Source organism: Hemiscyllium ocellatum, chromosome 5 (assembly GCF_020745735.1).
Source record: "Hemiscyllium ocellatum isolate sHemOce1 chromosome 5, sHemOce1.pat.X.cur, whole genome shotgun sequence".
Taxonomy (NCBI): Eukaryota; Metazoa; Chordata; class Chondrichthyes; order Orectolobiformes; family Hemiscylliidae; genus Hemiscyllium; species Hemiscyllium ocellatum.
In genome coordinates, this window is record NC_083405.1 from 28,702,894 (window position 1) to 28,717,111 (window position 14,218).

Below are 14,218 nucleotides of genomic sequence, written 5' to 3' on the forward strand. Positions count from 1 at the left end.
GATCTTATATTGCAGTAGCTTTTGAGCGGGTTATCCGTTCAAATTCCATGATCATTGTTTTTTGAATCTGTTTAGGTTTGAAATAATCTTAGAAGCACTTTTGGTCTTGTGCATAATGCTCCTTTATATGTTTAAGTTAGATTTTATTAAAAAAAATGTTCATCTACTAGGCATTTGATTTCTATTTGACATTGAACAAAATAATTAACTTGCATAAGTAATTTCATTTACTTGCAGGTCCATGCAAAGAATACAGAAATTGAAAACACAAAGCTAGTTATGGAGATACAATCTGTTAAAAGTCTCGATGCCACTAAAGAAAACATGCTGGCACATTTCAAAGAAGAAGTGGCAAGACTACAGCAATGCTTGTCAGAAAAAGAGAAATTGCAAAAGGAGCTGTTGGTTAATGCTTCTAACATGGTAAGAATACTGATTCAAGAAAAAAAAATCTTCTAAAATATCATGAGCTCCTCACACAGCTACTTGAGTGGCTCAACCATCAAAAGATGAATACGTGTCTGTACACCCTGCTGACAAAGTGAAGAGGAGAGATGGAAAAGATGATCAGAGTGCCCCCAGCAAAAGACAAATGAAGTGGAATATCAGTGCAAAGTAGATGTTGATTTCTGGTGTGAGTAATCAGCAATAGGTTTGCTTAGAGCAAACCCATGCAAACAAAACATAGGGGTAGGGGAGGGGAGTTTAATAAAGTGGGACATGGTGATCGTGCCCTTAAGTTTTTAAATTTAATGTTGAGTCCTAAAGGCTATTAAATGCTAAAGTGGAAAATGAGATACCATCTTTTGAGCTTCTGTGAGCTTTGTTGGAGCACTGAAGTAGACCAAAGGCAGAAATATTAACATGACATCAAGATGGTGTATTTGAAATGGCTAGCATTTCTATATAATATCTCTCATTATAATGACTCCACCAGCCTTTTGTTACCAGACCCTATTTTTGGAATTCCCTTCCTAACTCCTCCATCTCATTTTACCTCTTTCAGGATCCTCCTTAAAACCTAATTCTTTTGGCCATCTTCACTATTGTCTTATGTAATACATTGCCATAAAATTATGACTGGTGTTTTCTGACAAAAGTGCAAAGTTTTAGTTCTGACTGCCCGGCATATGACAGTAGTGAACAACTATTGCTGAACGTTAGTTCTACATGATGTTTGAAGTTTAGTATATTTGGTGTACTTAAAATCAGAGCTATTTTTATCATAACAAAAGCAAAAGGTTGAAGATGGTGGAGATCCAAAAAAATAAAAATGTGCTGGAGAATCTCTGCAGGTGTTGCACCGTCTGAACAGAGAAACAGAGTTAATGCTTTGAGTCAAATATGACTACTTTTTGGAACTATTTTTATCTTTCCTGATTATTAGTGACAGAAGAGACATACTGTGGAAGGTATAACAAATATCAAATAAGCAACAATTTGGACTATGTGAGATAAGGGATGCTTATTGGTCAGCAAGTAGATCCTGGTTAAAATGTTGCCATGGCGAATGCATTTGGGCAGTAGTTTTCAATTTTTTAAAGCATTGGATTACTTTTTGAATTTAATTGCTAATCAGGATCTATCCCAAAGAAATTCTCGAATAAACACTTCACTTTTTGTGTTATAGTAAGATAAAACTAAGTATGTTTAATTTTTCATTTTGTCTTCTACTCACTAAGTCTCATTATGATGACTATGATTGCACATTATCTGCCAGTGCCCTGAAGTTTATGTTGCAGTTTGTGTGTGTAGGTTGTGTAGAATCCATTCAATGGTTATGAGAAGTGGGTGTGATACTTGAACTTGATTAACTGTTGCTCTGTCCCGGTGGTAGGTGGAGCGTATGAATTGACCCACACTATGAGCCTGTCTCATGATCTTACATCGGTTGTTAGTGCAACACTTACTAAATTGGAAATTGTTCAGCTTCACTAGTTAGTTGAGGACGTCTTATAGATATTATCCATCAAGTCTCAAGATCAGTATTTTTGCCAAAGACTGATCTTGAGGTATACGTTTGAATTTCAGGGATTACTCTTTAATTTGTGTTTTTATTTTCACTGAATAGATGATGCCATTACTTAGTAGCAGTAATATCTTCTGACATGCAAAGACAGAAGAACTTTGCTTTGCAGCCCCAGTCTGTTTTGTAGAGCTTCATTCCACTCACCCCAAGGTTGCTCACTATTCATTTTGAACTTACCAGCAACAAGCCCAGGAGAGAAATAGACATTGAGAGGTGGAGCTGCTTTCATTCCCTCCTATTTTATTTATGAGGGTAACTTTCCTCTCTTCACACCTGTGAGTGGATTTTTGAGGTTGATCTAACAATTTTGGAAATCAATGTGAGCTCTGATCATTTGCCTCTGAGATTTCCATTTCTACTAGTAGTGTGATGTGCAAAATGAGGAAAAAAATACAATAGAATGATGGGATAAATTTACTTATTTTTGAGTAACTGATTTTTCAGAGCAAATAGATAGGAAGGGTGGAAACAGCTGGCAAATAAGGAATGTTTGCCTTGTCACCTGGTCTGATGGAATATGCTGGAAGGTCAATGATGAATGACCATATAACAAGGGAGACTTTTGAATGGAAGAGGGAGGAATTGGTGCAATTGTTGGAGTGAGAGTGGCTTTTAAAATTGGAATAGATAATACTAATGCAATGTCACAGGTGGTGTGTTTGGGGCTGGTGTGGAGGTGAAAAGCTCAAAGTGCACGTAAGATCTTTAACTGAAGGTAACCAGAAACGCACTGAACTCAAATGTAATAAGAAAGATATTGTAAGTTAAAATATTGGGTTGACCTTTCTTGTTACCTTACTATTAGCTTAGTTAACTGAAAATAAATGTCTTCCTTGTAGGTAGACTGTTTATTGGCTGGGTTGTACACCATTTTTAGTACCTCATGTTTAAAACTAATTTTGGATAGTAGTTGTGATTTGCCTCTCTGTTTTTGCATCTGTATTTCTCAGATCATCCAACTTTTCAAAAGTCCTGAGGATCAAGTGTCCTGTAAACTCCTTCAGCGTTATTGCATATGTGCGCTGCTGGCTGATCCTTTTCTTCTCACTTGCCGTGACAGTTTTAACTATTTGATGACAAAAATAGTAGCTATAAAATGTTCACTAATAGTTAATTTTTGTGATTTTCAGGATGAAGTGTCTGTTCTTCGTGAACATTTACGCAGAGCTGAGGAGCATGTACAAGCGAGCGATCAGAAAGTGGCGTTGATTGCTCAGGAGCTTGCTGATGCTTCCAATACACGTGACAAGACAATGGGTGATCTACACAATGCGCGAATAAAAATTGATTTGCTCAAAGATGAGCTTGCTGATACTGAGAAGAAATATAAGGCAGAGATCCAAATGCTAAAAGCTGCATTATCAAAAAAAGAAAAGGTATGTTTTATGACACTTGCTAACTTTCTTCTCTTCTGTTTTGGATATTAACATTGTTGCATGTGTGAAATGTTCTCTTTTCCAACTACCCTGTTTATTAATTAAGCTCATTGTCCACCAAATTAGGTCTGATTTTGCTATTGCCAGTGTTTTGTCACTCTCAGAACAGCTCTGTGCTAGTTATCTTTCTTTCTGTGACAATTCAGTTGCTCGAGAGCAAGTATCAGACTTCATGATCCAAAGAGTGGGCTTTCAGCAGGAAAAGCTACACATGGTTTAAGCGATGCGCCTGTGTTGGGCGTTGAGGAGCATAATACCTTTGCCCTGATAAATTAAAAATTTAAGTGCATGTCTCTGAGAATGCTGAGTCCTAGATCAACGAGGTGCAGCAGGTCCCAATAACCAAGGCTTGTGTTCAAGGGGTGCCACTGTGCTCAGATTGAGATTTCTGCCCAGGCACTGGTGTGTGTAGAATTGGCTTCATAGCTCCCCTTCCTTTTCCAGATTTTCTGCCATTCTTTGATTCCAGTTTATCTTGGACAGATGCATTCACATTACAATGAAGTTCACTTTCCTCCATTCTATTCCTGTTAGTTTAGACTGCTCCTCGTCCTTGAATACTTCAAACCTATTTGGAATGACACAATAATAACTTCTCACTACCAGTTCCTCAAAAGATATCTGATCCACTTCATTCCTGAAAACCAGATCTAGCAATGCCGTTTTTGTCATTGGTCTGGAAATAGGTTGATTAAGCAGATTCTCTTGAAACCAGTTGACGGGTTCATACCCTTTCTCTCCCCTTGACATTATTATTATCTAACTTTATAATACCAAGAAATCCAATTCAAAATAAATTCTTTGTGACTTACAAGTGATATAAAAACATAGAACCTCTCACCACAGACTGGTTGAAGTAAGTAGTATGTATGAATATATTTTAAGAGAAATTAGAGAAACAAATGAGAGTATAAGGAATGGATAGTTATGATAGTGAATCTTGATGGAAAAAGACTTGCATGAAGCATGAAGTCTGGAAAGAACCGAGCTGGTTTGTCTACTTCTGTTTCACATCTTTTGTAATATTAATAAAGTTGAAGCCTTAATCATCACTACTGCAAAGCTTTTGCATGTTTCATCCAAATTTGCTGCAGTTCTTCTTAATGCACTCAATAGTGTAATGACACCTCTGTTGTTTATCTGTAATGAAATAGGGTTCAGTCTTTGCTTATGGTAGATGGTGGAATTTGAATTCAACAAAAATCTGGAAATAAGAATCTAATGATGACTCTTGTCTGGTCAACATGTGATTCCAGACCTGCACTTAATTGCACTTCGGGTAATTAGGCAATAAATGCTGGCCTGTAATGCCCACATGAGTACCTTGCATAGGCCGATAAGCAGCTGATTCATCCCAGCAATCTACTTTAGTCAATTGAGTTCTTATTATATTTATTTATTTGTTTAATTTAGGTCAATTTGATTTAAATTGGCTTTTAGTTTTGAATGAATTAGTTCTCAGAATATATTTTATTGTTGGATATATCCTGAGTTGCATTTGCTGATATGCATCACATGCCTTATTTAAAAATGTAAATATTCTTTAGAACATGACTATCCCTCGTACCTTGTATTGGCGATCCCACAAATTTTACAATCAAAACTTTTTTTATTGTTCCTGAACATTTGAGTTGGAGATCTGTCTAAAAAACTGTTTTATTCATCAGTTGCATTTCACCTCTTGTCTCATCTAAGATTTTAATATAGAAATGTTTTCTTCAGCTGTGGTTGATCACAAAATTTGAAAATTCAATGTCCTTTGAGTCTTTCCCTTCAATCTCATTGCTCCATCTAATCATATTCCTTGTCATGTATTTACAATATCCTTTTATTTCCCCTGTCTGACTATGAATGATTGGTGCTCAGCAAAGGGCTGTGTTTTATCCCCTTGAGCTCCAAACTTGATTAATTTTGAGCTGGCACTGTGCTGAGCTCCTCATCTATCATCATCTCCTTTTGTGACCAGTTCTTTGCTTAGCAGTTCTTCCTTGCCCTTTAACCTGTTGCCAGTCTGCCAGTCTCGACCTGGACCATGAGTCCTATCTTCATGTTCCACTCTTACTTGGGTTCTGTCCTTCATCTATATTTCTAGTACATTGATGACTGCCATTCTCATCCTGAACTTGAACGTTTTCCAATTCTTTTCCTTCTGGCACCTACTCTGCACTTCCTTTCCTTTTACCGACTTCAGTCTCTATTCCTGGAGATAAACTATCAATGAATATTTGCTGTAATCCATGAACTTCACAATTGCCTTAGCTTCATTTTCTCACATCACACTCTGTGTGAGAATTCCATTCTGTTCTTCAACTTTCTCTGTCAGAATGATGCTAATGGTGTATGTATTCCTTTTTGCTAAAATAAGGTGCAATTCTCCCACGTAATTGCCAGAGTCGTGAAAACCATCCATCCCATTTCCCACAATTCAACTTTAACCCATCTGCCTCCTTCCCATATCAATAAGGCTCCCCTTCCACCTCACCAGTCTCTACTCAACAGATCATCCTCTGCCATTTTTGTCACTTCAGTGTAATGCTGCCACCAAGTACACCTTCCTTCTTCCTTTTCAGAATTCCAAAGTAAACTTCCCGTTGCAATGATCAACTCATTGAATGTCCCTAGCACCTATTCTCCATCCTATAATTCAATTTTTCATTCAAATGGAAATGATGTAACCGCCGTCTTTTTACCTGCGTTCTTCTCACTATTCAAAACCCTTCTACATGATGCAGTGATTTGTGTCTTTTCATATACTATATTTGCAAGTGATGTGTTGTCTCCTGTGCACCGAGGAGACCAGACATAAATTTGGTGATTGTTTTGCATTCTCCTGAGCTTCTGTCGTCTTTATTTCCCACACTCTCTTCATGTTCAATTTTACTTCTGAATTTCTTATCTTCGCTTTGGATGGTAATAGATATATCTTATGTTTCTTTACTTATCTCATTACTATTCTATTCTGTCCTGGAGTGCCAACTTTTTTATATCATTTAATCACTCCCATCTTCACCCTATAACTGATCTTCCCTGTCATTCATTTTCCACTGTCTTCCTTGTTTCTTGCCTAAAATCCAATGTATTTTTCATTTTTTCCACATCTAAGGAGAAATTGCTTAACTATTCTTTGTCCTTAAGTTAGGAGTGTTATGCAATATTGTTCACTTGACTGGCCAAGTACAGCTCCAGCAACATTCAATACAACTATCAAAGATAAATAGTCTACTTGATTGGCATCACATTCACCACCTTCAACATTCATTCGTTCTGCCACCAATGTAGCATGCCTTTGGTATGTAGCTGTAACTCACCAAAACACCGTCAACAGCACTTTTCAAATCCATGAACTCCTCCACCTAAAACAGCAAGAGCAGCAGATGCATTGGAACACCAGTGATCGCACGTTCCTTCCCAAGACACACACCATCCTGACTTGGAATTCTATATCGTTCCTTCTGTGTTGCTGGATCAAATTCTGGACTTCCCTTCCATGTTGTAGTATACTCACTCTCCATAACTGTTGTCATTTAAGAAGGCATCTCACCAGCATCCTCTCCAAAGGCAGTTACAGAGAATACAGGCAATAATGGGAAGATGCGCAATAATGCTGGCCTATTCAGTGATGGTTACAGACAACAGTCGTTGATCTGAAGCATTCACACTTTTATTCACCGTTGTTTTCTGATCCACTGAATATTTTCAACGTTTTTTTGTTTTTATTTCATGTTTTCAGTAGCAATGGTAGGTTGTTTTTGTGTATGTTATTATAACTTCCCAGGAGTACCAATGAGAACTGGATGTAGTGATCCTTGCTTATAGTTCCAGGTGTTCATCTCCAATCTTCTGAAATAAAAATAATTCAAACTTAGAGACATAAATCTAGATGTAAATTAAGTTGTTTTACTTCTTCATAAAAAGTCAGTGTAGAATATAATTGCCTGTTCAGAGTTTCTGAAAATGAATAGCAGATATCCTGTTGTCTGAAATGTGGCTAAAATTGGTGATCTTACACAAATCCCAATTTCCCACTGTCCTAGTAGCTCCAATGTGATTGTTACATCAGTTGATGACTTCCTTTGAAATAATTTGAAACTAAAAATAGCTTAATATAATACTTGTTGCAGTTCTTTCTATCGAAACGGGAAGCCAACTCCCAAATTAGAGCAATGCTGAATGCAAATTAATTGCAAAGTTAATTCAAACTTTGTGTTTAAATTCAAAGAGGCACCTTTTATGAAGTTGTTGAAGACAAAAAAAATGCAGACACACCTTCGCTGCAAAATAATCTATGATGTCATACTGTAAACTTATCATTTGGCAAATTGATGCTAGGGTTCTTCAGTGACTGACAATACAGTGGAACAAGAGCTGCATAAAGAAGTCGAAGATTTAAAGCTAAGGTTGCAGATGGCTGCAGAACATTACAAAGAAAAATACAAGGACTGCCAAAAACTGCAAAAGCAAGTTCTTAAACTGACAGAACAGTTGGTGAGTACAGTATTTATTTTAGACTACTGGGTAATGTAATAACTTGAAATGATTGAAATTTCTTTTGTTCTTTCATGAACGTTTTATCTAATTTTTTTGGTTTCTTAGTTCTGTATCTGAAGTATTAATTAAATATTGGGAGGTTCAGGAATTGCAGTTTTGTGGTAGAAGTGTTAGATCAGTGTAATATAAAGTATCATTATGTTGTGACTAGTGTTTGAGGAGTATGCAGTCTTTATCTAGTCCCATCTGTCTACTGATCACAGCACAAATTTAACTGGTTTAGCAGTTACTGATATGACCAATTATGTACTTAATCTCTATTAGTTTCAAAATAAAAACAAACTGAAACTCTTGGTTGCCATGAATCCAGGCAAGTGATTCTCAATAAATGACACTAGCAGTTAGCTAAGGCCATGTGACTTTCAGTAAACTGGTGCAACAGACTAAATGTCTATTCTAGCCAAAGTTTTGAAAAAAAATGTCCAAAGTAATATTAGTGACTTCTTTAAAAGCAGACCATTTGTCTTCCAGTCTTTCAAGGGAATGCTGCTCCCACAATTCAAGTAGTGGTGTTCAGAATCGAGCACTATCCTGATTCCTGTGAGAATTTCCCATGATAGGAAAAGAGACATAGAGATGTACCGCATGGAAACAAACCCTTCGGTCCAACCCATCCATGCCGACCAGATATCCCAACCCAATCTAGTCTCACCTGCCAGCACCCGGCCCATATCCCTCCAAACGCCTCTTAAATGTTGCAATTGTACCAGCCTCCACCACTTTCTCTGGCAGCTCATTCCATACACATACCACCCTCCGCGTGAAAAAGTTGCCCCGTAGGCCTCTTTTATATCTTTTCCATCTCACCCTAAACCTATGCTCTCTAGTTCTGGACTCCCAAGCCCATGGAAAAGACTTTGCCTATTTATCCTATCCATGCCACTCATAATTTTGCAAACCTCTATACGGTCACCTTCAGCCTCCAACGTTCCAGGGAAACCAGCCCCAGCCTGTTCAGCCACTCCCGATAGTTCAAATCCTCCAACCCTGGCAACATCCTTGTAAATCTTTTCTGAACCCTTTCAAGTTTCACAATATCTTTCTGATAGGAAGGAGACCAGAATTGCACGCAGTGTTCCAACAGTGGCCTAACCAATGTCCTGTACAGCCGCAACATACGTACTCAATACTCTGACCAATAAAGGAAAACATACCGAATGCTGCCTTCACTATCCTATCTACCTGTGACTCCACTTTCAAGGAGCTATGAACATGCACTCCAAGGTCTCTTTGTTCAGCAACACTCCCTAGGACCTTATCATTAAGTGTATAAGTCCTGCGAAGATTTGTGTTCCCAAAATGCCGCACCTCATTTTATCTGAATTAAACTCCATCTGCGACTTCTCAGCCCATTGGCCCATCTGGTCAAGCTCCTGTTGTAATCTGAGGTAACCCTCTTCGCTGTCCACTACACCTCCAATTTTGGTGTCATCTGCAAATGTACTAACTGTACCTTTTATGCTCACATCCAAATCATTTATGTAAATGACAAAAAGTAGAGGACCCAGCACCAATCCTTGTGTCATTTCACTGGTCACAGGCCTCCAGTCTGAAAAGCACCCTCTACCACCACCGTCTGTCTTCTACCTTTGAGCCAGTTCTGTATCCAAATGGCTAGTTCTCCCTGTATTCCGTGAGATCTAATCTTGCTAATCAGTCTCCCATGGGGAACCTTTTCAAACGCCTTACTGAAGATATGGACAACCTTAGAGAGCTCATGGAAAGCTTCATGTTTTCCATGGAGCAACGAGTTATTGTGGGAGGTATAAGAGAGCCTTTCTCGTAGTGGCGATGCTCTTGTTATTATTTAAAGTTGTCCAGCAGAATGAAACAGACAACAAAATCACACAGTTCCAGCAGCATGAGGAGAAAATTAGATTTTTGCAAACCCTGAAGGCCTGCGATTATTGGGGAGATTGAACGTAATGGCGATAATAATCACAGTTTTCACATGTTGCAGAAGTATGGAATTGTGTTGAACTCTGCCACCTTGTATTTTTTTTGTACACGGGCGGCACGGTGGCTCAGTGGTTAGTACTGCTGCCTAACAGCACCAGGGTCCCAGGTTTGATTCTAGCCTCGGGTGTCTGTCTACAAAGAGGTTGCACATTCTTCCTGTGTTTGCATGAGTTTCCTCTGGGTGCTCCGGTTTCCTCCCACCGTCCAAAGATGTGCAGGTTAGGTGAATTGACCATGCGAAATTGCCCATAGTGTTAGGTGCATTAGTTAGAGGGAACTGGGTCTGGGTGGGTTACTCTTCGAAGGGTCGATGTGGACTTGGTGGGCTGAAGGGCCTGTTGCCGCACTGTAGAGAATCTAATCTAATCATAATTCTCAAGGAAGAATCAGGACACTTTGCAGGTTTTTTGAATTGTAAAGTGCTGTTACATCACATGGTTACTTAGCCTCTCTGCATTTAATCTTTGCTCTTGTAAGACATCTGGATATTATTTTTTCCAAGGAAAGTTATAGAGAAATCTAATGATATATCGTCACATTAATAGGAAGACAAGAAAAATGAAACATTCCTGAAGAAGCAGAAACTAGCTGATAATGGGACAAACACTGAATCACCTCCAGTGTCAGCAGCTGACTTTGTTCAAGATTCCTCTTCAGGTACTGGGCTGTTGTTCAGACTCCAGCTTTATAAATAAGCCAGGATTGTATAATTTCCTAAAGTATTATTTTGTTTTATATTTTGTACACTTCTTGTATGCTTTTCACAGCTTTTAGTCTGATTTGAAATATACATTGGTTTGCAGTGAATAAGTACACAGGCAAGCCAAGTAATGATTTAGTGATTGTTCAGCAAGTATTTCTCTAACTGCTTGTACTGCAGGTGTATCTTCATTTATTCATAATTGAGAAGAGCAATTTCTACTTTTAATTTCATTTACTACTATGGAACACATTTTTGAAGTGTTTTTATACCCAAGGAAAATGATCTGTAAAACAACTCCATCATTAGCAACAGATTTACAAACCATTTTTGTGTTGAAACAATTCTAATACTCAATATTTCAAGCTGGAATACTTGATGTTATTCCAGGTCCTACCAGTTTGTCATTGATAATGTAGTGCTGACAATCGTGAGATTAATGTGATCGGCACAGAACAGTCATGTAATTTCACCTGGCAAGTGAAATTGTTCCTATACAATAACATCTTATTTTGTGAAGTAGATAAGCATTTGAAGAGAGTATAATTGCAGGGCTTCGGAAAATTGGTGAAAGAATCCTTTAGTTGATATAGGTATAGCTAAAATACTTACCTCTAACATTTCCATTCACAAAATACACACTTTCAGGAAAAAAAGTATATTTCACGAGAAAAGACTTTTATTTGCCATTGAATTAACTGCATGTTTTACCTACCAGCTTGGAGCCCAAATTTGAACGTGTCCAATTGTTCCAGCATCGACTGTCATCAAATCAACAAAATGGCTCTTGAAAGATTAAATTGCTTGTCTGGGAAAATAAAAAGTTAAAACTTGATTAGTTTTTATTTATGGGTCTTTTAATTATCAGTGATAAACTCTACATCTTGCTCCTGTCTCTCCAGCCATGCCAACTCCATTCGACCATACATTTGATCTCTTGGTGCAGACGCAAATAAGTAAAATGAATAAAGAAATAATGGAAAAAAATGAGAAGTACAAAAAATGCAAGCAGATGTTGGCCGTAAGTAAACCAATCACTGAGACTTGTAATACCTTATCACATCCAGGTTGAATGGAATGAAAAGATTGCTGAGTCATAAATGATATTCTAAAGAATATGGTTGGAACTCTGTGAGAAAAATATCTTGTTTGCTGTGCTTTCTAGATTATGTATTATATTCATGGTGCTTTGTTTGATAAGGACGCGTGGTCACAATCTAATTGTTAAATATTAAATGATCTCTGGTAATTCAGAGTTTGTTTGGTCCAGACATTTTCTTCACTTGGAATATGTTAATTAGTTTAAGGTTCCAATTTAGCATGCAGTAGTTTTAGATTGCTTTGCATCTATAAAAGCCTGAAGGATGTCAACACAGATGCTCCGTTTTTAATACATTGCGAACATGTTATCTATAGTTCATGCTAAGACAGAAAATGTTTCCTCCATTAAAACAGAAATATGATTAAAATATAGTTTCTCATTCTCACTGTGACAGTATTGGCATTTACTGTCAATTCCTAGTTGCCCTTGTTTTGATCCTTTTTTGCTGCTATAGTGATGATAGTGAAAATGTTTCAATATCTCTTTGATCAAAGGTTTTGCAGAATTTTGTCATCCTAATAAGGAATAGCAATACATATCTAGGTCAAAAGAAAGATCTATGTTTTCACATTAAGCACTGCAAATGAGAGTCAAACCGTTTTCTGATGTTTGAAATCCTAGCGCCTCACCTTTGTCCATGTCGCCATATTTAAAGTGTCTGGAAACGTGAGTAGGCTGGATTCAGGTTTCTTGATTCACAAGGCAGCAATGAAGCACGGGTACCAAGACTAGCTCGTCAGAGACCTGCCTTGCTCGCTTTGGATAAAGTCAGAAGTCACATGACAAGAGTTTATAGACCAACAGGTCTATTTGAAATCACAAGCTTTCAGAGCATATCCCCTTCGTCAGATGAAGTGAAAGAGATGCTTGCAGGCACAGAATTTATAGGCAGAGATATCAAAAGGTCATTGTTCTTTTGGGATCTTCTCTGCTTTCTTGCATCTCTGTAGAAAATTGATGCCTGTGTAGATATGTGCGATCTTCTTGGAGATCTGCTCCAGTTTGAGCTGACAGCTTTTGGTGTCATGTGCCTGCTGAATTTGTCCATGCCAGTCCAACACCTGCACCTCCACCTCCACCTCCAAATCATGGCTACCATCGACATCACATGCATATTGACACAGACATCAACTTTCTGCAGAGATGCAAGAAAGCAGAGAAGATCCTGAAAGGAGTATGATCATTGATCTCTCTCCCGTTGAACACTACCTATAAATTCTGTATTTGTGTGCTTCTCTGTCATTTCACCTGATGAAGGGGATACTCTCTAAAAGCTTGTGATTTCAAATAAACCTGTTGGACTGTAACCTGGTGTTGTGTGACTTCTGATTTTGTTCACCCGAGTCCAACACTGGCACCTCCACATTATTCTAGATTAGTGGCATTGGAAGAGTACAGCAGTTCAGGCAGTATCCGAGGAGCATTAAAATCGACGTTTCGGCAAAAGCCCTTCAGGAATAAAGGCAGAGAGCCTGAAGGGTGGAGAGATAAGTAGAGGAGGGTGGAGAGAAAGTAGCATAGAGTACAGTAGATGAGTGAGGGAGTGGATGAAGGAGATAGGTCAGGGAGGAGGGTGGAGTGAATAGGTGGAAAAGAAGATAGGCAGGTAGGAGAAGTCATGGGGACAGTGCTGAGCTGGACGTTTGGAACTCGGGTGAGGTAGGGGAAGGGGAAATGAGGAAACTGGTGAAGTTCACATTGATGCCCTGGGGTTGAAGTGTTCCGAGGCGGAAGATGAGGCGTTCTTCCTCCAGGCATCTGGTGGTGAGGGAGCAGCAGTGAAAGAGGCCCAAGACCTCCATGTCCTCGGCAGAGTGGGAGGGGGCGTTGAAATGTTGGGCCACAGGGCAGTGTTTGATTGGTGCGGGTGTCCCGGAGATGTTCCCTAAAGCGCTCTGCGAGGAGGCGTCCAGTCTCCCCAATGTGGAGGAGACCACATCGCGCAACAATATTAGTGGATGTGCAGGTAAAACTTTGATGGATGTGGAAGGCTCCTTTAGGGCCTTGGATGGAGGTGAGGGAGAAGGTGTGGACGCAGGTTTTGCAATTCCTGCAGGGGCAGGGAAGGTGCCAGGATGGGAGGGTGGGTTGTAGGTGGGCGTGGACCTGACCAGGTAGTCACGGAGGGAACTGTCTTTGCGGAAAGCGGAAAAGGGTGGGGAGGGAAATATATCCCTGGTGGTGGGGTCTTTTTGGAGGTGGCGGAAATGTCGGCAGATGATTTTGTTTATGCGAAGGTTGGTAGGGTGGAAGCTGAGCACCAGGGGCGTTCTGTCCTTGTTACGGTTAGAGGGGTGTGGTCTGAGGGCGAAGGTGCGGGATTTGGACGAGATGCGTCTTTAACCACGTGGGAAGGGAAATTGTGGTCTCTAAAGAAGGAGGCCATCTGGTGTGTTCTGTGGTGGAACTGGTCCTCCTGGGAGCAGATAGGCGGAGGCGGAGGA

At 39.2% G+C, this 14,218-nt stretch overlaps 1 protein-coding gene across 3 annotated transcripts in view; it reads left to right on the top strand.

Annotated features, from left to right (window-relative positions):
- The window catches only part of tax1bp1b (Tax1 (human T-cell leukemia virus type I) binding protein 1b), a 115,242-nt gene that overhangs the window by 55,706 nt on the left and 45,318 nt on the right, over positions 1-14,218 (top strand). For all 3 annotated transcript variants that reach the window (XM_060824619.1, XM_060824621.1, XM_060824620.1), the window contains exons 8-12: positions 238-423; positions 3,160-3,405; positions 7,795-7,950; positions 10,518-10,629; positions 11,575-11,693. In XM_060824619.1, coding sequence (XP_060680602.1) covers positions 238-423; positions 3,160-3,405; positions 7,795-7,950; positions 10,518-10,629; positions 11,575-11,693 — 819 coding nt within the window. The remainder of the gene's footprint in view (positions 1-237; positions 424-3,159; positions 3,406-7,794; positions 7,951-10,517; positions 10,630-11,574; positions 11,694-14,218) is intronic.